Below are 23,544 nucleotides of genomic sequence, written 5' to 3' on the forward strand. Positions count from 1 at the left end.
AAGTGAATTTAATGCACTTAAAATAAATTGAAGTGTACTGGAAGGTTTATACTTTTATTTAAGCACATGTGAATAAATCGTAAAGTTGTCTAAATTACCCATTTGAGAAGCAACAACTTTTGGATAAATTTATAGTTACGTATTCCTAGAGTTACCAATATTGTGAACCATAAATAACAGCAGAACACCATAACAGAATGTTATTTTGCACAAATATCATGCAAAAGTTGCTAGGTTTACATGGTCCTGATATAAATAGAGAAGCTGGATCAAATGTTATACAGATACATAACACTTATTTTGGTTGTTTTACAGCTTCTCTCTATATATACTCCCTATAGACTTTATTCAATGAATGTCAATAACAAATTGCATTATCAGTCTTAAAACAGAACAAATAACAAAAAAAAAAAAAAAAAAAAAAAATCTCAAAAGTTCTCAAAGACTATTTGCAATTTATAGTGTGTTGCTTTTTAGACTTCTGTTAACTATGAAACTGTGAACTGTAAAAAAAAAAAAAAGAAAAAAGAAAGAAAGAAAGAAAGAAAAAACCTAGTCCTTTTAGTTAGATTTAAGTATATAAGATGCACATTAATGGAGCCAAACACACACGCACACACACACACACACACACACACACACACACACACACACACACACACACACACACACACACACACACACACACACACACACACAGAGAAAACCTTTAAGATGCTCCCGAAGATTACTTCTACATCTACCTCCATTTACAGCTTCTTCACTATTATTGACTCAGATGTCAAGGTCGGTAATGCTGAGAAGAGTTGCTTCGCATGGCTCAATAATGTAAGCGACGGCCTGCAATTGAATTGAAATTTCTCTTGCAGTGACGGCACTAAAGGGCCGTTTGAACAATTTAGCCGATCAAATATTTACATAAATCCTTTATTCATTAACCTGTTACTGAACATTTGTTCAAAGCTGTTTGGCTAATTTTCCTTCAAGACCAATTTTAAGAGGCATTTCTTGCCCATCAAGGTTGCATAATATTTGCTATTGCAGTGCAGGATGGTCTTACACCTGGAAACACGTTTGAAGGTGAATGTTACCTCAGAATTTTTAAATAGCACGTTGAGTGTTCTTTCAGTTGTTGATGTTTTGTGGATTCTTACATTTCAAGTTGACCTTTGAGCGAGGAAACCGTATATTTTATGAGAACACCGCCTCGGGGTGTTTATGAAAATGGTCAGAACTAAGTGGATAGAGACACAGCAAACAAACCATTTTTGGTTTTTGTTCAACTGAGTTTATTTCCAAAAGGCACTCACTACATTGAATGTAATGGTTGCACAAGATACTGCAGATACTGCGAACAGCAATTTACTAGCATGTGCAGCCCAAAGTAGAGCTCAAACATGGACATTTCAAAGTCTCAAGAAGCATGTTTGTGGTACAATCAATACCATAGCATGATAACATATTAGCACAATAGCATGCTTTAGGAATCCATGTCTCTAAATTTTTGAATGCTTTAAAATGTTTAAAATTTTCATAGCTTTTTTCTTATCACAAATATTCAGTCCGTTGCTGCATTCGCTCTAGACTATTGCAAACATGAAAAGAGTAATTAACATTAGTTCAACAACAAGCATTTTGCTGCAGCTGTAGATGTGTGTATGTGTGCGTTTACGAGTTGCTGGGAATGAGGTACCAATATGTGTGACTGCCTCAGGGAGTTTTCATTAATATAGTCAGCAAGACAACAATCACATCAGACAAAGCAGTATTTGGTTTCAACACAAACACACACACACACACACACACACACAAATATGTCAGACGCTCCCGGGCAATTAGCAGAACATTATTTAGTGGCATGTCAAAGGTCTAGTCCAGAAACATTCTGGAAAAGAAGAGACAATAATTGTAAACCAAAGACAGAAACTTGTAAAAAGTGCAAAATCTGAAAACATTGTGAGATTTGCTCATGTACAACTGGTATTTAAAAAAAAAGGTTTTCTGGCAAAAAAAAAGAGAGAACATTTTCCTGTCAGTCCTAAATGGAACTGCGTCCTGTACTTTCATAAAGCTAGAACAGAAGCATACCGTATATGTCTTTCATTCACATTTAGAATGTCTAGTAGACTTCAAACAAGTTATTTAAAATGCTACCCTGATCAGTCACAAATCAACATGGCATTGTGGTAAACAACTAATTAAAAGTGCAGTAAGAGCCATTGTATTTGAAATTACGAAAACAAACTCGTAAAAAAGTATCACATTTTAATAGCTTCACCCTCAAATTATTAAAAATTCTATGTAACACGCACCTCCACCATCATGAGTGGACACGCCCCTTACTGGTGATTGGCTACAAGTGTGGTACTTGGTCCAATCAACTTTTAACAGTGTTTCTCAAAAAATGCTTATTGCACCTTTAAGGCTATGTTTACACGACAACCATGTAGTCAAACACAGAAAAGTTTTTCCCTTCCTAAAAAGTTTCACATATACACATTTTTAAACGTTTCGTGTTTAAACATATCCACGAAAACTCCCAAAAACTCTGTATTATGTATGCCAGGTCAGTAGTTGGCGCACTGGTTGTTCGCACTTGCCTTTAAAATCACGCACGCGCGGGACATCACCATTTTAAAAGATTCCCGTATTGGGTGTTTACACAGAAACGATAACAGCAATGTTTTCAGTCCGCAAAACGCCATTGTTGTGTAAACGAACAGGCAAAACGCAGAAAAAGTTTCCCGTTTTTGGCTGAAAATGTTGTCGTGTAAACGGCCCCTAAGTATTAAGACAATGATTTGAAGTGACACTACACCTAAAATTGGAATATGCCTTCAGTGTGTTGGATCCTTCTGACATTTGTCTAATTGCATAGACATTTCTGCAGACAAAAGACATCATACATTTTTGAAGCTGAATTTTTGGGTAAACTATCCCTTTAAATAAGATAAATGGATAGGTTCAGTAGTTTGTGATTCAATTCTACTAGACATTCTGCCTTACGTGACATCTACCATGACTTTCTACCTTATGGCTTCTCTTCCGTCCCATTGTCCTAAAATTTCAAACTAAAAAAATAGTACCGTGTAGCAACAGCTTTAGATATTTCAAGACAGCACAGCAAATTGTATGTCAGACATACCGTACAATTGAACAATTACAGTAGGACTACAAGCCCTGAGATTTCATAGGATAACTTCATAAATCTGGATCACATATTGATGCACTTAACTTGTTTTACAGGACAGTAGAGCTCCGTGCATATATGACGTGTCACCAATGGTTTCTTCATATTCAAAGAGTTTTATCATCTTTGATCACGGGGGATTCAAGTCTCTAGGTAAGTTTCTCCATTTCAACTGGGATGGGAATCTTGATAAACATTGTTTTTGAGCAGTTATGCTTCTTGATAAACAACCTTGAAGTACAGTCAGCACTTTCAGTCATACTTCAAACAAACTGCCATTGTAGCTTGCTACAGATTTTTAGTTTGCTGTCCAGGACGTTTGGAGAGATTATTTCCAAATTAAACAAGCATTTTCCAGTGCTACTGTCACCATATTTCCATTATCAAGTTATCAGGACACAGTGAACAGTTAAATGAACAGCAGAAATTGAGATTCTCACATCTCAGCTCAGGGTAAGGGCTAAACAAGGCACTTTAGGCATGTGTTATTTTTCTACAAGCTTCCCTCTAAGGCTCCATCTGCAAATGGAACTCTTTGTCTTCAAGTTTTGTCTCGTTTTCTTCCTCTTTGGTCTGTGGCGGTAGAAGCATGAATCCGTTTTGTTTATTGGGGCTCTCCACAAAGAGAGGTAAGTTGGTCAGACTGGTGTTGACCTCTTTCTCAAGCTCCTCGTCCTCTGCCTCTTTCTTCTCCTCATCCATTGTGGGAGTATTACAGGTGAAGGTATCTAAGGCTTTCCGGGCGTCGTCTGGGATGTTCTTCCTTAACTCTTTGCTCTTGTTCCGCTTGGCTAGTTTTGTGACTGAACCAAGGCGGTTGAAAATGTTGTCTTCAGAGTACGCCTGGCTTGGGTCACTCCGTCGATGCTCATTCTGCTCAACTCGTAGACGTAGGTTGTTGAGTTTTGTGTCGATGCTCTCCTGGGAGGATGTCTTGAAATTGGAGGCGTCCAGGCTGTTGAAGGCAGCTCGACGTTCGGGGGACAGCATGTCTAGAGAATGGGCCCGCTGGTCAAAACCCAGCTGCCTGCGCTCCATGCTGCGAATGGTGGCGGCCCTCTGCAGTTTGTCATGGACTTCCACGCTGAGTCGACGTCTGGTCTCACGGAGCTCTGCTCGAACATTGGCCTTCCATTCGGCGGCATGAGCCTTAATTTCACCCACCTTCAACAAGATGACAATGGTTAATTAACCTGTAAGCCTTAAAGTGTTAGTTCACCCAAAAAATTAAATTAGCCCATTATTTACTCAACCTCAAGCCATCCTAGGCATATATGACTTCCATCTTTCAGACAAATCCAATCGTAGTTTATATTAAAAAAAATGTCCTGGCTTTCAAGCTTTATCATGGCAATAGGCTGGTGTTTCTCTTCAACAGGTCAAAACAAGTCAAACTACATCCATCCATAATAAAAAGTGACTCACACGGCCCCAGGCAGTAAAGAGTTCCTGTAGCGAATCGTTTTTTGTTTTTTGTTTTTGTGAGAAAAATATCCATATTCAAAATGCAATAATCACTTTAATCCACCGTGCGCTTACTGTTGTACATGGAAGCCATTCCGGGCGGTTGACATAGAATGTCGGTGTTGTGCATGTGCCTGTGAGTCTTGTGAAAACCAATGTTTGTTTACAGAAGCAGAAGAAACAACGTTTCCTTACTTTAGCAAAGGAAAACCAGTCTCCTCTTGGCTTATATTGAAATCCTCCAACATTCTTCTTTATAAATACTCGTTTTGTACTTTAATTCGTTTTGTTTTTATCTCTCCACTTGTACGTCCGCATTTGTCACTTCTGAGTGGCGCATGCGCAGTTCTAACGTCATACGTCATCCACCCAGAACTGTTTCCGTGTACATCAGTGAGCTTAAGCTAGATTAAAGTGATTATTACATATTAAATACGTATATTGTTCTTGCGAAAACGCATCGATTCGCTACAGTAGGCCTTTATTCACCCCCTGAAACCATGTGAGGCACTTTTTTTTATTATGGATCGACGCAGTATATTGGACTTTGTTTGACCTGTCGAAAAGAAACACCCTCCTATTGCTATGATTAAGATTAAAAGATCCAGGACTTTTTTTTAATATAACTCTGATTGGATTTGTCTGAAAGGAAGTCACATACACCTAGGATGGCTTGAGGGTGGGTAAATAATGGTATCATTTTCATTTTTAGGTGAACTAACCCTTTAAGTTGTCCTTCCAAATAACTGCTTGAACTTTTTATAGGTCAATGATGTTTACAAGTGTCTATGGATGGAATATTCAAGGTAAAAACAATGCTAACAAAAGTCTCACCTCCATTTTTGTCTTTTTAGAAAGCACCCTCAGCCAGTCTCCAATCATGCTTAGAACTGCAGCAAAGTAAGCCAGTCCAACCAGGATCCAGAACCACACCAGCGGTCTGTACCATTTACGGTATTCTATTCTTCTATTGCCTCCTGGAAGAGATGTATAAATGACACTTTCATTTCAGAGATGGAAGCATTTGATTGTCCTTTAAATCTACAAGCATGCTTTTTGAGGCATACATCAAAAACTCCTGCCAAATGTAAGCTATTTCCTGAGAACAGCAATCATGCTAGCTCAGTTTTTCTTGACAATTCATGGTGTGTTCAAGTAGAGAGGCTTCAAAATGACAATAAATTGCTTTTATATGGACTGTGTTTTATTCAAGTACTAAATTGGAAGAAAGTCTATAATGGAATCTAATCAACTGTGTAGGAAAAGTTATTTTCGCCATCCATTTGCCAACTAAAGCAAACCAAAAGCCACAGAACCTGTTCCTTGAAAGGGATCCATTAAAACTAAATTCAAAAAAATCAAATCATATTTGGATGTTTCTTTAACTTCTAGCTCATTTATGTCCCATAGGTCAATTTTTATTATACACTGTTAAAAAGATTTAACTTCTTTCACTCATTTCCATCACAGAATGCATAATTTTTAATGCGCTAGAAATAAAACTGGTGGGAAGTTTGAAGACTTAAAAAAATATTAAAAATGACAAAATTCTACAAGTCTACTGCACCTGCAACATAATCTCCGATTCCAACAGTTGTCAGTGTGATGACCACAAAATAAATCGCCTCCAGGCCGGTCCATCCTTCAATGTGTTTGAAGATGATGGCTGGTATGGTGACGAAGAGGATGCAGCCAGCCAAGATGAAGAGCAATGTAGAGGCCACTCGAATCTTGGTCTGGCTTATTTGATTGTGTTTGCGCTGTGGGGGGGGGGGATAGACAAAAAGCAATTTTAACATGAGAGATGGTACAAGAGCCATTCTTAGTCACGCAAACAGCACGACTTCATTGCCAGCAGCGGCTACATGTGGCATGAGAAGACATTTTGTGACTACGTGAAGGTGGCATGTGTTCATTAGCTCTCTGATGGGCCTAATGATGATCTGAATGAGACTGATTAGCTCTAATGAGGTGTGATCTCAACCCGTACTGCAGATGCCACTGCCTCAGCATGCTAGAGCCTCAGTTTGTGTTTATTTACTAGGCCTGTACCTCTGCTGTGCAGGGTCTGACTAACCTAGCACAAACAAGTGCTGTGATATTCCTGACTAATGCCTCCCAGGATGTCAGGAAAAGAAGTGACCTTGCATACTCTAATGTGATAAACCTACCACTTGAAATGCTAATTGCCATGGTGAACATTTTTATATGGGATCATTTAGCATTAAAATACATTGTTGTTTTCAATTGTTTGGAATCATTTTTTGTAATGTTAAAGGGAAGCCCGGGTATTAAAACTTAATATAATGCTTAATAGGCTTAATATGACATAAATGATGTTTCTAACTGAAAAAATGTAGCAAAAAAAAAAAAAAAAAAAAAAACTATAAAAGATTCACGTTACTTAAAAAATAACTTTTTTTTTTTTATTCCGATTACGTGAAAAGGTTGCACTCTGTGAGCTACTGGTGCTACCTGTTGCTATTTTTATGGCAACACAAAATAAAAAACTGATACGAAGACCACAGCTACTGAAAGAGCTTACAGGTGGTGATGGATCTAAGCGTAGGCTTAAACCAAATGCCATACCATCAACTTTCCCCACAAGGAGTCTAAACCCCCCAGGATATCGAGTGGAATCCAAACTGATTAACTCCTTCAGTGGATGCAGCATTGTGACAAGCGTCAACATGTTTACATCCTGCCAGGAAGGCATCTAGCGTTTCTTGTCTCTGCCATTTGTAAGCTCTTTCAGTAGCTTAGCTCTACTAAAGGCCTTAAAGGCATCAGGGCTAAAGTGGAGAGAACAAAGACGTGGGTCCTCTCCTCTTATTCGCTAGGAAAGCAGTGAAGATTTACATTACTTCTCTTGTTGCCCTTCAACCAAAAGCCACACAATGTGGCATCATATCATTTTTTTCCCCCGAGTTGTCTATTCCGAGTTGTGTTGCCATAAAAATAGCAACAGGTAGCCAGAGGCTCACAGAGTGCAACTATTTCCCATCATGGAAATAATGGTGCCTCCATGGTGCCCCCCTTAAAGGCCACAGAATGTATTTTTCATTAGATACATTAGTTACTCCTGTCAGAGAAACCACAGGTGTAATTCATCACATTGACTATGGACATGATCCAGCAACGGTTGACATCAAAAAGAGCCTAAATACCTTTGTCGTAATTTTAAATAGTATCTACTGTTTTATTTAAAACATTACAAAATACAAATCTTTCTTTATTTTATTTATTCTTTAAAATAAATACCACATAGTTTGATTTTGTTATCTATGTAAGCCCTAAAAAGCAGTGAATTACAATGTCTTGTTATAATTAAAATTACACTGCAAAAAAGAGGCTCGTCTTAGTATTTTTGTCTTGTTTCTAGTCAAAGTTTTTTTTTTATATATATATATAAAATTCATCCAAGCAACAATTTAAAATATTTCTTTAAAACAAAACCTAGAAAATGTGTTGTAAGGGGATAGATCATCCAAAAATGAAATGTCTGTCATTAACCCTGCATAGACAGCAACATAACCACCACTTTCAAGGCACAGTAAGATAGTAAGGACATTGTTAAAATAATCCATGTGACATCAGTGATAATTACACTGCTGTCTATGCAGGGTCAGAAAGCTTTCAAGATTTCATTAAAAATGTCTCAGTTTGTGTTCTGAAGATGAATGATGGTCTTACGAGTTTGGAATGGCATGACAGAATTTTCATTTTTAATGAACTATCCCTTTAAGGCTCAAATATAGACTAAATAGAATCACTAAAAACTAAACAAATTTTCAAACACTTGCTTCAAACACAAAGCATCATACACTTGCTATAAATAACAAAGTTTGTTTTATATAACAAAGTTTGTTTTAAAGAAAAACAACTTAGACACACTACCAGACTATCAAGTCATTCTGAACACAACAAACTCAACCAAAAATATGTGCCTCGTTGCTAGGATATGCATGAAAAAATGAAAACAACATCTTCTAAAATCAGCTCAAAATATCAAAGATGTTTGATATCCTCAGAATGGATGGAATCCGAGTCTGAAGATAAAAATATCAGTCTGTGCCCATCATACACTAATTTGTTAAGTCTGTCTACTTTGATTGCACAGACTGGCTCTGACTATAAGCAAAAAATGGGCAAAGTCATGTGGTGTATTACAGCCTTTTTCGTGGGTACCCTAACATAGAGCCCATTAAACAGATTGTACGTCTATCCATCACAGCCTGGTTTTCAATAACCCTTGTTTTGTGTTCCACAGTTCACTTACCCTGAACATTTTCTCCACTTTAGCAATGCTCTTCACAAAAATAGTCCCTAGTTGATCACCAACACCAGCCAGAAGAAAGCCAAAGAGTGGGATGCCAAATATTGCATAAAGGATGCAGAAAATCTTCCCACCCTCTGTGCTCGGGGAGATGTTGCCATAACCTTAAAAAGATAAGAGATTGTATAAGACACAGCTGAAAAGCAAATTAGCCACTGTATATTCAATGTGACATATAAAATATGTGATGCAATGAAAATCTTTTATTTATTATTTAGTTCAAGGCCTATTCAAACTACACAAAATCAAATAAAAGATTCATAAACATCTTCTAATTTTTCTATATATAAATCCAGACTCCATCCAGTTAATTCCAATGCATCCCAGTCTGATATACTCAGTAGGTTTAACGGGAATCGTAGGAAATGACCTACTATGGTCCCCATGGATCAAAATTTGCCTGCTGAGAGCGTGTTCGAAGGTTTGGCAACTGAAGTGTAAAAACTAATCTTGTTTATGCCTTTGTCCATTGCCTGCTGGATGGCTGAGCCAATGAGAAATGACATTGAGAGTCCTGTCAGCATTTAGATACTAACCTGCATTGCACTACAGCTTCTTTAAGTAATCAATCACAGGCCCTGGCAGGTAACACAGCGGGCAGCTTATGGACTTCAAAATCAAATGCATTACATCAAACCTCCAACAGAATACACTGTATAACTGCAAGTAGTGAATAAATGCCTCATATTTCCACCACAGCGTGAAAAATAAAAAGCCTTTTTACCTCACAAATTTGTATTTTTTCCCCGCAATTTTAACATCTCTAAAATAAACCTCCACAACTTCTCTTTGCATTCCTGATCTAATTTTAAAAACGCACATGCATTGTGGTATGTATTTTCTATATGCATTATTTACAGCTTTTATTATTCACCCCCCAATTTATGTCCTCACTAAGAATTCAAAATGTGTCTAAAAATCACTGAATCACTCCAGAAGCATCAGTAGATTCATTTGGATTGACAGCTGAAGCAGGCAGTTTCACACATGGCATATAAATGGGGCTGAAGGAAAAAAATGATTGATTGGTGGTTATGGGGTCGGGCATATTGATTGGAAGTAAGACTATAAATGTATGACATAAGCAAATTCCTTGTATTTGGCTTGAGCTATGCATATTAATGTGGTGTGGAGAAGTCTCGAAATGTATGTATAATATCCAGGGATGTTTAGTTGTTACCTATTGTTGTTATCACAGTTCCAGCGAAGAAAAAGGAGCTCCCTAAGTCCCAGTGACTGGAGTTGTATGACGTGTCTCCGATAGGACTGACGCCAGCGTTCACTGCATCTACAGAGTGCTGGGAGAGATAAGAGATGGAGTTTAAGTCATTGTATGAGAAGCACGTCTTTCAAATGATTAATAGCCCATTCCAGTGACAGATCATTTAATGTGGTAATGAAAATCAAAATTGGTATCAGGCCAAAATAAACAAATAATTTCAACATGAAAATGGAAAGGGGAAAAAAGCCATACTAGCAGTCAATGCAATTTTTAAAAATTATGAGGTATTTATTTGCAAAGGCCAGAACAATTTAACCTAGTCTTTTGTGTTATTTCAAAACCACTATCACGTCTCGAAAATAATATCTTGACGTATATATTTATGAAGACGGCTAAATTAAATTTTGAAAAATAATACAGTGCCTATAGAAAATCATCATACCATCATACCCATCATACCTTTACCTTTTGTCACATTACACTGTGGTAAATAGCTCAATGTACAAATTATAACCCTTATCATTTAATTAAAAGTACCATTTCACCCCTGGTGAAAAAACAGCATATGCTGGTTAGGTAGTTTTGATGCTGGGATGCTGGTTAGGTATGTATTGATGCTGGTTTTAGCTGGTCCTTAGCTGGTTTATGCTGGTCATTTGCTGGTTTATGCTGGTCCTTAACTGGTCATGTGCTGGTCAAGGACCAACATAAACCAGTAAAAGGACCAGCATAAACCAGCAAAGGTCCTAAAAAACCTACCTTAACCAGCATCCCAGCATCAAAACCTACCTAACCAACATATGCTGTATTTTTCAACAGCATCTGGAGGTTTATTAAAAATGAATCAGTGAAATGCCAGGTTTGGTAAAGTGATCAGCCCCTTAGAGTATACATTATAAACTTGCAGGTGCAAGCAATCAACTTCCAGATTAAACACCAGGCTAATTGCCCCACCTGACATCAATAGTAGTGGTGTTGATTAGTTCAGAATAAAACAAGCAGTTTCTTGAAGAATCCACTGTTAGTAGCGCATGGTATGGCAAAAAAATACAAAAGACCTCTGGGATAAAGTTGTAGAAAGGCACAAGTTAGGAGAAGGCTACAAAAATATTTCAAAGGCTTTCGCAATCCTTCTGAGTACTGTTCTGAGCATCATTAAGAAGTGGAAAGCGCATGGCACCATCAGCATATTGCCTAGATCAGGTTGTCAGTCCAAAGTGGATGACAGAGCCTGGACACTGATAAGAGAAGCTACCAGGAGGCAACTTTAAACAACTTACAGGGCTTTATTGCTGGATCTGTTCAGTCTGTGCATGTGACAACTATCTCCCAAGCTTTTCACAAAGCAGGCCTGTACGTCTCGTTTGCGCTATGCAAAAACACATTTGGATGAGTTCGATACTTTCTGGCAAAAGTGCTTTGGTTTGATGAGACAACAACTGAGTTCCCAATTCAAAGCCCTGACTTAAATTCAATCGAAAATCTGTGGATGGATTTGAAGAGAGCAGTCCACTGCCACTCACCACAGAATTTGACTGAACTTGAGCTATTCTACAATGGAGAACCCTGATATTCTATTTTGTTGTTGTTATGTTTTTATTAATTTGCAGGACTGTTATGTTTTTTTCTTTCATTGGTTTGATGTTGTAAGAACAAAATTGCAAATAAAGCTTGAAAGGTTATTTGGAATGGGGTTTGATTTCAGGCTGAATGATAAATAAACTATTACAAAGGGCTATGATAATTTTCTATAGGCACTGTTTGTTCAATTAATGATACAGACTCAATGGAAAAACTTGGCTATGGCTACATTTCTACAAAATGATATGTTACTTCTTGCACATTCTGTGATGATTTACAAGTGAAATGTAGAGGCAGTCGAACAAATAGCATGTTAAGTTTTATCTAAGGCTAATGTATCTGGCAACGTTTTATTAAGTTTGTATGTTTTATGTATTGCATCAGTTGGAAATGATATGTGACCTGAACAACCTGATCTCATGACGAAAACGTACCTGTGGGAACTTTCTAGAGAGATGCAAAATACGTACCAATAAATACATATCACTGTTTTATTGGATTCGTACCCAAGTATTCCACATCCTAAATCCAATTCCGAACCATCAGAATTTCTGTTGGAAACTGCAGTGATATGTACTTATTGGTGACGTATTTTACGTCTTGCGCAAAAGTTCCCACAGGTAAAGATAGGACCTGAATCAAGTGTGTTTTATTTAGGAGATATGGGGTCCAGGAATGTGGTTAAGAACCACTGCTCTAATAACATACCACCTACACTAAAACCCACTGTAAACCCTTTTTTTGAAGCAATCATGCCATTTTAGTTTGTTGCTAGATACTCTTTTATCGTGGCTTTTGTTTCAGTGAACCTCAAGCTCTCCACATCCCTAGTGCAATGCTGTACCAGGTGTGTGTGTGTGTGTGTGTGTGTGGGTGTGTGTGTGTGTGTGTGTGTGTGTGTGTGTGTGTGTGTGTGTGTGTGTGTGTGTGTGTGTGTGTGTGTGTGTGTGTGTGTGTGTGTGTGTGTGTGTGTGTGTGTGTGTGTGTGTGTGTGTGTGTGTGTGTGTGTGTGTGTGTGTGTGTGTGTGTGTGTGTGTGTGGTTTACTGCAATGCTTATTTCAGCTGAAACACCTTTTTGGAGTTTTTCTAAAATGTACATAAAGCCTTTTCCAATAAGTCTATGTATCAAGCAGTACATAAATCATCCAGCAATATATTTTGAAAAATGATGATTCATGATGCCTCACACAATCTAGTCATTCCAAATAGAACAAACAGCAAATAGATCCTCTTTTGTTAAGCAAACTGTAGTTTTCGACATACAGTTTGTCATGGTCAAGGCATCCTGCTGAGGTGATGATCCAAATGAGCTGTCTAGATTTAATGAGCCTTTGATGATCAGATGTATCATTAATAGAGAGGAACAGAGAGGGCGGATCAGAAACAGGTCACTCAGCCCAACAGGAAGCCTGGAGAGCAGATGGAAGTACTATACTGAGATCAACAGGAAGCGGCTCAGGTGTGAGAAACGAGCGTGTGGGCAGCTGAAGGGCAGGTACACAAGGGCAGATTCAGAGTCTGTCGGTCTAGACTAGATGCGTAATACGAAGTTTAAGCCAAGTGTAGCTATAAAGGCGGAACCTCATGCAAGAGAAAAGAATGCAAACTTATTACATTTGCAAGAAAACAACTCTGATACACTGCATTATGATTAGCATATCTCTTAATACAATCTCTGAATTTCGAAATGAAATGAAACTAAAATAAATTATCTTTATCTGACCAATCAATCAGCTTGTGATCCTCTCTCAGTCCAAGAATGGAAACTGCCTTCCCTTGGGTGGATGCTCTTCGAAGAGCACAATTCTCTCCTATAATGTGATGTTCTCTACCATTTAGTGCAAATGGGTTTTACCTCAACACAGACAGCTAGAAAGCACAAATTTGCATTCTATCTGTCTGGGCTACACCAACTCATCTTCAATTTCATTTCTGAACTAATCTGAATAGCATTTTGCTATTTCATCTGCTTGCCTGGGTGACTTGTATATGCATCTATATCCCCTACAGGGAGACGTTATACCACTTTTAAGGTGGTGAGAAGATGATTTCAAAAAAACATAAATACGTCTTCACAGCAGGCAGCAGGTGCCCAGATGACAGCGCCTGAAAGCTTTCAATCTCATCATGAGAAATGTCACTGCGACAGAGTTAAACCATATAGAAGCTGTAAACACTGAGTGTCATGAGGGATGTATTTTTGTTAGCTATAGGATTCTGCCCCAAACGCAGACAGATTGATCAGGAAACCCAGTCTCTACTAATCTTTACTGCATTGTGCCATGATTCCAAAATAAATTCATACTGAAAGCATGGTTTTTGAAAAGCCACCATAGTTGCTCAACTGATGTATGCTAATTTGTCATACTATAGCACTGTTTCCATGATGACAAAGTCACTTACTTCTAAGCCTCATCTTCTTCCAGTCCATTACATCAAGCATTCTAAGTCTTTTTTATACCCTTTGGTGTTTCCATTAGAAAGCCAGCATGAAACATGGTTTTTAAATATAGTTTATAAGAGTTCCAAATACAATGTAGGTCTGGTTTCACAGACAGGGCTTAAATTAAGCATTTTTTAAGCATAGGACATTTAAGTAATTTTTAAAATGTGCCTTAGGATAGATACATAAATAAAAATACTGGTGTGCATCTTGAAACAAAACAATGGCACTGACATATTTTCAGATATGCCAGTGCAAGTTTCTTTCAGTTAACACAGCCCAGACATGCATTTTAGTCTGGGGTTAAGCTTAAATATTGTCTGTGAAACCAGGGGATAGTTACATTAGTGCCTTATGCTACCTAAATACTGATTTATGAAACAGATTTATAAAATCTTTTAAAAAGAAAAAAGAACACAGACACAGAGATTTAGCCTACTTTAAATTTCACCAAACTGATTACTTACTCATAACTCCCAGAAATAATGTGTTATGCCATTTTAAGTATTATTTTAATGTAAAAAAGTGGTTGTATATAAGTGTGAGTTGTTTACATACTTTTTTTTTTTTAAATGAGTCTTATCATTAACTTATCATTGTTCTTGCAGACTGATTTGTGAATGTGGAACCTGCACAAACACAAGAGGTAGGATTTATTGAAGAAACAATCACAGCTGAACATAATCAGTCATAGCCAATCATATTCCCATTTAATTCTCAATTACCCACCACCAAACCCACCGCATGCTTTAGTGGGTCTGTTAAAACCAGTGGTGGACTTTTTAAGTATCTGCAAGTTTTATTTTGAGTCACTTTTACTTTTACTTCACTACATTCCAAAGCATAAGATCGTAATTTTTGCTTCACTACATTTCATAAAACATATCGTTACTCTCTATAATATATCATGTGCTTCGAGGCGCAGATAAACTGATTCTTTTCAATAACCTGTTAAATCAATTCACCAAACGATTCATTCACGATTTGAAATGATCCGATTGTAGCTGTTCTCGAGTCGACAACTCATTGATTCAAATGAGCCGTTTAGAGCGAGTCTCCAGTGCACTGAATTCAACCGGGATATTGTCGAATTTTAGGATTAATTATTGTAACGGTCAGTTGTTTGTGAACTAAATCTGCTGTAATTGGTGATTGTTTAAGCCCACTGAAATGCTGGAATGCAGACACATCAGCGTCAGTGTCTCTATGTTTAAGGTCAAAAAACGAAAAATTAAAATAATGGAAAATATTGACTTTGTTTTATTTTTGTATTACGGTTTTCTTTTTTTCTCATCAAATATTTTGAGGAGGCACTGCCTCCCTTGGTAAGTGGGATAAATAACAGTACAATGGCAAATGTAATAAAACATTTTCATTTCCTGGCAAGTAGAGCGATGCAACTGGAGGTGAAGGACCTAAGCAAATGCCAAAGCAATTCCTAGAGCTGCAGACGAGACAGAGAATGCACAGTACACTAATGCTTGAACATTTCCTAGCAATTTTAACTGAAAACACCTTTTGAGAGTTAATGTGCAAGCATTAGTGGACATGCTCTGTCTGGTCTACAGCTCAAAGAAGTGCTTTGGCATTTCTTCAAATTCTTCACCTCCAGTTACATCACTGCCAGACTGCAGTACATATGCACAGCTCACAGCCTGAGCAGAGCGAAAGCAACAGCTTACATGCAGCTAATCCACACGCCACTAGCCTGAATCATCGATATTTTGCAGCGTTTATAATCAGTAAAAACCACAAGTTATGTCTCCCGCTGCAGATCTGTTTTCCATTTTCTTTGTTCCGCAACTCCAAGCTCAAACAACATTCAACAGAACAAGCTGACAGGAAGCAGCTGTCATATCCACCTCTCTCAGGCACTACTGGAGTCAGTAAGGCTGAGCTATTTTGAAATGGTGCTTTGTTACAAAGCTCTCAAATGCTGCTGGTTCTAGATTAAATTAGGGTTTCAGGTTATTGATTCAATTATGGTTCTTAACCTCCCCGCCTCAGTCATTCCAGAGAGCATTGCGATGGGCGGGCTTTACGTTTTCTCATGTCCATACTCCTGATGGAGCCCCATTAGTGCAAAAAAAATCTAAATTCCCCAGCAGATGCTTTTAAGACTTGATTGTTCTTTATCTGCGGAGCTGGATGATTATCACCACTCATCTGTCAAAGAAGCTTCTGGTCCTTTAACTTGGCTTCATCTCTCAAGGACATCCTTAGCATTTTAGCACTGAAATCACAGTAACAAACACCAGATGTGCACAACAACATGGACTGCTCAACACAATTGGGTTAAGAATGTTTCATTAAACAAATGGTCTTCCACTGTTGGTGTTGTGACCCATTGAGTGAATAATGAAACTGGCAGAATAGTCAGACATTGACAGAGCATTGCAGCTCCTTGAGCCATATGAACGATTTTCCAGAAACTGAGAATCTGTCGGTGTCTAATTCAATCTGCATTGTAGAAAAAAATTGCAGAACTTGTTAATGGATTCCAGTAAACCACATAATGTGATTTTGTGTGTGTGTGTGTGTGTGTGTGTGTGTGTGTGTGTGTGTGTGTGTGTGTGTGTGTGTGTGTGTGTGTGTGTGTGTGTGTGTGTGTGTGTGTGTGTGTACCTGGTATTCATCACGTTGTGGGGACCAAATGTCCCCACAAGGATAGGAATACCAATAGATTTTGACCTTGTGGGGACATTTCTCAGGTCCCCATGAGGAAACAGGCTTATAAATCACGCACAATGAGTTTATTTGAGGAAGTAAAAGTGTGCACAATCTCCTGTGAGGGCTAGGTTTAGGTGTAGGGCGATAGAAAGTACGGTTTGTACAGTATAAAAACCATTACGCCTATGGAATGTCCCCATAAAACATGTAAACCCAACATGTGTGTGTGTGTGTGTGTGTGTGTGTGTGTGTGTGTGTGTGTGTGTGTGTGTGTGTGTGTGTGTGTGTGTGTGTGTGTGTGTTTGTGTGTGTGTGTGTGTGTGTGTGTGTGTGTGTGTGTGTGTGTGTGTGTGTGTGTGTTGTGTGTGTGTGTGTGTGTGTGTGTGTGTGTGTGTGTGTGTGTGTGTGTGTGTGTGTGTGTGTGTGTGTGTGTGTTTGTGTGTGTGTGTGTGTGTACCTGGTATTCATCACGTTGTGGGGACCAAATGTCCCCACAAGGATAGGAATACCAGTAGATTTTGACCTTGTGGGGACATTTCTCAGGTCCCCATGAGGAAACAGGCTTATAAATCATGCACAATGAGTTTTTTTGAGGAAGTAAAAGTATGCACAATCTCCTGTGAGGGCTAGGTTTAGGTGTAGGGTAGCTGTAGGGCGATAGAAAGTACGGTTTGTACAGTATGAAAACCATTACGCCTATGGAATGTCCCCATAAACACATAAACCCATAAACCCAACGTGTGTGTGTGTGTGTGTGTGTGTGTGTGTGTGTGTGTGTGTGTGTGTGTGTGTGTGTGTGTGTGTGTGTGTTTTACAGCATAGACTTCTTTGGGAAAAACAAACAAACATGCCTCTACCATTTTTGTAGACTAATACAATTTGACATTTGCATTACATAATCAGCTCCACATGTATGGCTTAGTAAACTTGCTCGGTAGTCCACCTGGTAAAGCATTGAACTTGCAAATTGAAGTCATGAGAAAACATGATAAAAGAGGTAAATGACTTGTAGAATACTTATTTTACTTACATAGTACTATGTTATGAACTCAACACTTTCACCAGGCTTGTTTTGTGGACTAATACATTTTGACATTTGCATTACATAATCAGTTCCACACGTATGGCTTAGTAAACTTGCTCAGTAGCCCACCTGGTAAAGCATTGAACTTGCGAGTTGAAGTCATGTGAAACACAACTTGTGATAAAAGAGGTAAATTATTTGTAGAATACCTATTTTACTTACATAGTACTATGTTGCAAACTCAACACTTTTACCAGGCTTGATTTGTACAATAATCATTACCACTAAATGGACATTTCACAGCACAGCTATTTTAATAATATTCTATATATAGCGTATAATCAATTTTTCGCTCACCTCATCTGTCATCTTTTTCAGCATTGTGAGATGCATACAATTATACATGCTATACTTTAGAATTTGCACAGAAGAATGTATGCTTTAAAACAGCCTTTGCTTTGTGAGCGTGCCTATGTAGGCAGCTCACTTGCTATTGGAACAGAACCAGAGTCAATTTCTGGAAGGTCTCTGCACTTGGGCGCCACTTTCCCTGTTTTATGAGGAGCTGTGAGCACTGGTGCCTGAAAATCCCAGAACTAGTGAAAAAGAGGGTGACGCAGTGCAAGACAAATAAACAGCTTCTGTCAAGCTTGAGCAGAACCTGACCCTTGGCTATAAACAGATTACACGGACAAGAATTTCTCCACCTTTCTTCAAAAAAAAAAAAAAATGAAGTAAACATGGGTATGGTGTGTATTAGAAAGTAAACCTGAAATTTATACAAATAAATCTGAAAATGTACAGGGGAACATGACTTGTGCGTTAAATTCCAAGATCTTGAATTTGTATGACTTTGTACTAAATTGGTACTGTACTAAAACTTAACAATTTCATTAAAAAAGTAATAATAATGAGTAAATACGTTAAAAATTTTTAAAAGATCATCAATGGAAAATGATGGTCTTTGCAGCCAATGGGGTGTAGTTACACAATCGACCAGCAGGGGCAAATGGAATTATGCTAATAAGCAAAACCTTGCACCCTTGATGCGAGAGGGGGGAAAGTCAATCGTAAGTCTAGAATAAATTAACTTTGCAGGAATGAAAAGTCATTTTTGTCACAGCGCTAAACATTACACAACAGACCTGACAAAAATGTATTAGTCAGGTTTCAGAGATTGAAAGGTTGCAGGGTTTGCAGTGTTTCCCCCATAAATCTCTGCCATTTTATTGCTGAGAACATTTCTGAAAAGTTGTGTTCAAGGAGCCTCTGTAAATGGGAGCTATTAAAGACCAGAATGGACTTTGCGCATCGGTTGATTACTACCATCATGGCCACTATTCATCAAATCCTTCAACTCTACACCATAACTCTGCTATGACAGTCTCTGATATCTTTACATTTATTTTCGTCGCTTGCTCCATTTAGAATTGTCCACCCGCTGTGCCTTGGTCTATCGCATGAGTGAAGCTCACATGTCAGACAGATCGATGAAGCTATATTGTTACACTAGAACTGAGATCCCACAAGGGACACTGCCCGAACTCTACTACAGACGAGCAACAGTTTTACCTTGATGAGCTCTTCCAGCTCATCGGGGGTCACGCAGGGATGTTTCTGCAGAAAGGCAGCTTTCTTCAAAGTGATGGTGTCTTTTTGGTTGCTCTCGAAGGGTTGCTCCAGGGCTCTGAACATCAGACCGCCGCCGACCAGGTACGCTACCACCACCACGAACACGGCTAGGACAGTCTTCCACTTCATGACCGTGAGGAGGGCTGAGCCGTCCGCCACCGCTTCCATGCTGGCCACCATACTAGCGGGCCGGGAGACAGAAAGGCGAGGTAAAGAGCAGCCCATGGGGTTCTGCATGGTGGCCACGCTGGCCTGCACCAAGCTGGACTGCAACATCCCTGGTTGAACCTTCTTAGGCGGCACTAGGTTGGTCTGCACTGGCACTGTTAAAAAAAGAGACAGTATACTTTTATGCCACATGTTTATGCTGGTTCTCAACTGGTTTTGCTTCAGGATTTTATATCTAACATAAAGACATTTGTACAAATCTAAACAAAATTGTTCATAAAACATAATATTAAGTAAAAATAATATCCATTTCAATGTCGTTTTGGTTTACCTTGCGTAGTTTTGTTCACATTTTTCGAGGACGAGAGCATGACACGCAACCTCTTCATGATGGAATCATTTGCCTGGCTTCTAGCAACTGGCGGATGAATTTACGTTTGGACCCACAGCCCTGACGTCAAAAAGATGTGCATTTTCTCCTCTTTTAAGAGCTGATAGACCTATGCGATTTGCTAAATGCACTGTTATATGATGATTCGCATTTATTTTTTGCATTTTACTTTTCTCTGCTTTCCACTATCCTATCAGAACAGACTAGTGATGTCTTTGTGTTGCAAACCACTGATTTATGTTATCAACTGCAAAAAGCTTATTCAAATACCTAAAATTAGAATCAAACAATTTGCCTTTTAAGTTTGAGTTTGAGTGTTTGCTCCTGTGTTCATTTCACTTTCTTTTTAAACATGGCGATTTTAAATTAATGTAAACACTCCAGGTGGCAAAGGTTGGTGAGTCACATGTAATGATCATTGCTGCATAGCCACACATACACACATGCCTGCACACACACACTTCTGTTGGCTTACTGAAAACCCATTACAGTAGAAAGCAGCAGTACCAGGGTGGAGCAGCGATTAGCTACACTGTTTCAGACCGCTTGACTATGTTCAAAAATACAAAAGCATAAGAACAGTAATGTACAGTAATGTATTGTAACCAATATAGATATTCTACAAAAATCATCTTGTGGAGGTGGTGCTGTAAATAAATTAAAACAACCCTATAATCAATAAACCAAAGAATGCATTATTCACAAAACATATAAAGAGTAAGCCTCAAATCATTTCCCCTCAACTTTCTTGTAGTCAGGCAATCCCCTTGCCTGCAATATGATGTAGTATTGCACAGCTGTTTATGTGGACACCATCCCTGCAGCATGACTGCAATAATTTACTGTGACAATTCGATCGGTTGTTTACAAGCTACCTTGACCCTACCTTCAGATTATTGTTTTTTTTGTTTGTTTTTTCACTGAAATGTCAGAGCAAATTATTAGGTGAACATTAAGAATTTTATTAAGAGTTATTCATTTGAATTTAGATTAAAATACAGATATACATAAATTATAATCCTATTATGAAGAAGCTGTTGCGTTCAAAGATATTTTAAAATTAAAATAATAATAATTCTATTCCCAAATGTATAAAACTAATTCGCGATTACCTAGAAGGTTTAAAAAACTATATGTTTACCATCTCGTTTAATATAATCTGCAACGTGGTTAAAAATATAAACGCCAGCATCGTGAATATGTATGATTTGTCGGTACATAGTAAGATTAGGTAATGCGCGTGTCTCCCACGTTTCATTATGCATCTCTAGTGTCTCTGCGTAGTACTCGTAGACTTGTAGATGCGTTATGAAGCACCTCTGTTGAAGATTTCTAGAAAATTAAACGTTTAATTGCTTATATAGACGGCTTTATGACTTTGTCCTCTCCCAAACTGCTAAACTATTGGGGCAAACATCAACTATACAGGTCTTGGTCATGTCGTGATTGTGATTTATCTTGTGAGGAAAACCTCTTAAGCATCAAGGGATGTTGTGATTGAAACGCGTGGTTGTGAATCTTAATGAAGGTGTCCACTGAAAAAACTGAGACGGGCAGAATGAGATCCATGATTAGAATTATCAGAGACGTTAAAGCGTTGTTATTGCACCACTAACTGATCACAGTCAACTACCTCACCCATTGGTACCGAAACATCATTTTGCGCATCTTGGTTAAAGTGCTTTTGATTGAATTAGTTGGGTTCTTAAATCACTCTACATGACAACTGGCTGCCAGAGAGCATGTATGCTTCATTATGCTCATAATAACTTCTTTCAAAGATGAAGCATGAACAATAACGCATGTATGCCAATGGTAATGCGTTTTGGAAACGAAAATGTACCTACCTGGTGGAGGGTTCCAGTTCCCTGGTTTCCTTGGGTTTTCCGTTGGAAATTTCATTTTGGATTGCAGTTTAATTCATGAATTGGTCGAAAAGCGGTTAAGTTATTGGGAGATACGGCGTGACTGTTGAATCATGCAGCGAATTTCCTTAAAGACATTGTTTTCAAACGAGACAGGGAGGTAAATGGGCGCAAGCATGAGATCATCTTCATCTTCAGGCGGGTAGAGGGCTAGATGTGCTGCTAGACTGGCGTGGAATCTGCCTCTTTCTCTTCATGGCACTTAAGAGTTCCAAATCACTCCGCCTTTTGCCAGTTGCACCATTTTCCACGCGTCAGAGACCCTTTGTGAGTGAGGTAAACAGTGAAGGTGCAGCAGAAGTCCACGCGCTGTTGGGGGCATCGTCTGAGCACTTCGCGAATGGACCATCTAGAAGGCTTTTCTCAATAGCCGCAGTATGTGGCAAGCCGGTTTAACATTTAGCCCACAAGACTGACTTGTTTCTTTTTATTTATTTATTTATTTATTTTTGAAGAACCCAAAAAGCTGGGTTTAACATGTTGAGTCATTTTATTGGGTTATTTTTTACCCAGGTGCTGGGTAGTTTTTCTGTAACTAAGCTGCTAGGTAATTTTTTCTACCAGCTTCTGGGTTGACCCTGCTCTGATGAAACGAGAAGCCCCTGTCTGCAGCCTGCAGATCGAGGCGGGGCTGAATCTGGGGCGGGGCTGCACGTGTCGCCCCGCCCACATGCCTTCTCATTGGTTGTAGGTAAATGAATAATGTCGAGATTACGTTACTCCCACAACTCATCTCATTGGTGGCAAAGTAATGACGTTGAGTACATGAAGTTAGGGGAAATTAAATAGCAGATAAAATAGCAAAGGTAGTTACTAAAAATAATCAAATTGATTTTACAGTTATTATTAGAGGAACAAAAATTATTATTCAAAGTAAATTAAAGAAACAATGGCAACAACATTGGGAAGAAAATAGGAAAGGACGATGGTTTCATAAGATTCAAAGGAGAGTGGGAGAAATAAGGTGTACAGGGAGAAATAGGCGAGAAGAGACAATAATATCAAGGCTTCGGTTTGGACACACGGGATTAAATGAAACATTACTGAAAATAGGTAAACATGGCACAGGGAAATGTGAATATTGCCGGCATGAACTAATCATATTAGAATTACCCAATATAACCAAAAGATGGCAGCACAGGATTATTTATTATGCAGCTGCCTTTTAAATTCCCTACATTTTTCAAGACGTCTTGCTTTTCGATTAATTATAAAATTACTAGAATAATAAATTATAGTACTTTTACCGTCCTTAAGCATATATTATAGGAAGTGCAGAAAATCATTAAGCTCACACACAAACAGCCTATAAGGGTAAATTATTTAAATACTAATATATATTTCACTACAAATACAAAATTTTATAACATCTTTTAAGTTTTATCTTGAACTCTAAAATCTATTGATCTATTAACCATACTTGTTCCCGCTGTAGTTTTGTTACTCTAAATTTAGTCTGAATCATTAAAGCTCTTTTTTGCCATCAGCTTGTCAGAT

General features: G+C 38.3%; 1 protein-coding gene across 1 annotated transcript; it reads right to left on the reverse strand.

Annotated features, from left to right (window-relative positions):
- Positions 1–1,265: 1,265 nt before the first annotated feature.
- kcnk10a (potassium channel, subfamily K, member 10a) lies at positions 1,266–22,372 on the reverse strand. Its single transcript, XM_073816442.1, has 7 exons — positions 21,970–22,372; positions 19,504–19,886; positions 10,171–10,288; positions 8,934–9,094; positions 6,222–6,414; positions 5,489–5,631; positions 1,266–4,354 (listed from the first exon to the last, which is right to left on the reverse strand). Exons 1-7 carry the CDS (start codon positions 22,022–22,024, stop codon positions 3,698–3,700), a joined length of 1,710 nt encoding a protein of 569 aa, XP_073672543.1. The 5' UTR covers positions 22,025–22,372; the 3' UTR covers positions 1,266–3,697.
- Between the last annotated feature and the right edge of the window lie 1,172 nt (positions 22,373–23,544).

This window comes from Garra rufa, chromosome 13, assembly GCF_049309525.1.
Source record: "Garra rufa chromosome 13, GarRuf1.0, whole genome shotgun sequence".
Taxonomy (NCBI): domain Eukaryota; kingdom Metazoa; phylum Chordata; class Actinopteri; order Cypriniformes; family Cyprinidae; genus Garra; species Garra rufa.

What these genes read in the sequence shown, in the direction of transcription:
- kcnk10a (XM_073816442.1), bottom strand. Translation starts at nt 22,024, where the DNA reads ATGAAATTTCCAACGGAAAACCCAAGGAAACCAGGGAACTGGAACCCT. An exon ending in GAACTGGAACCCTCCACCAG is followed by an intron (nt 19,887 to 21,969) that starts GTAGGTACATTT and finishes TTTTTTTAACAG; the next exon opens with TGCCAGTGCAGACCAACCTA. An exon ending in AACTGTGATAACAACAATAG is followed by an intron (nt 9,095 to 10,170) that starts GTAACAACTAAA and finishes TATCTTTTTAAG; the next exon opens with GTTATGGCAACATCTCCCCG.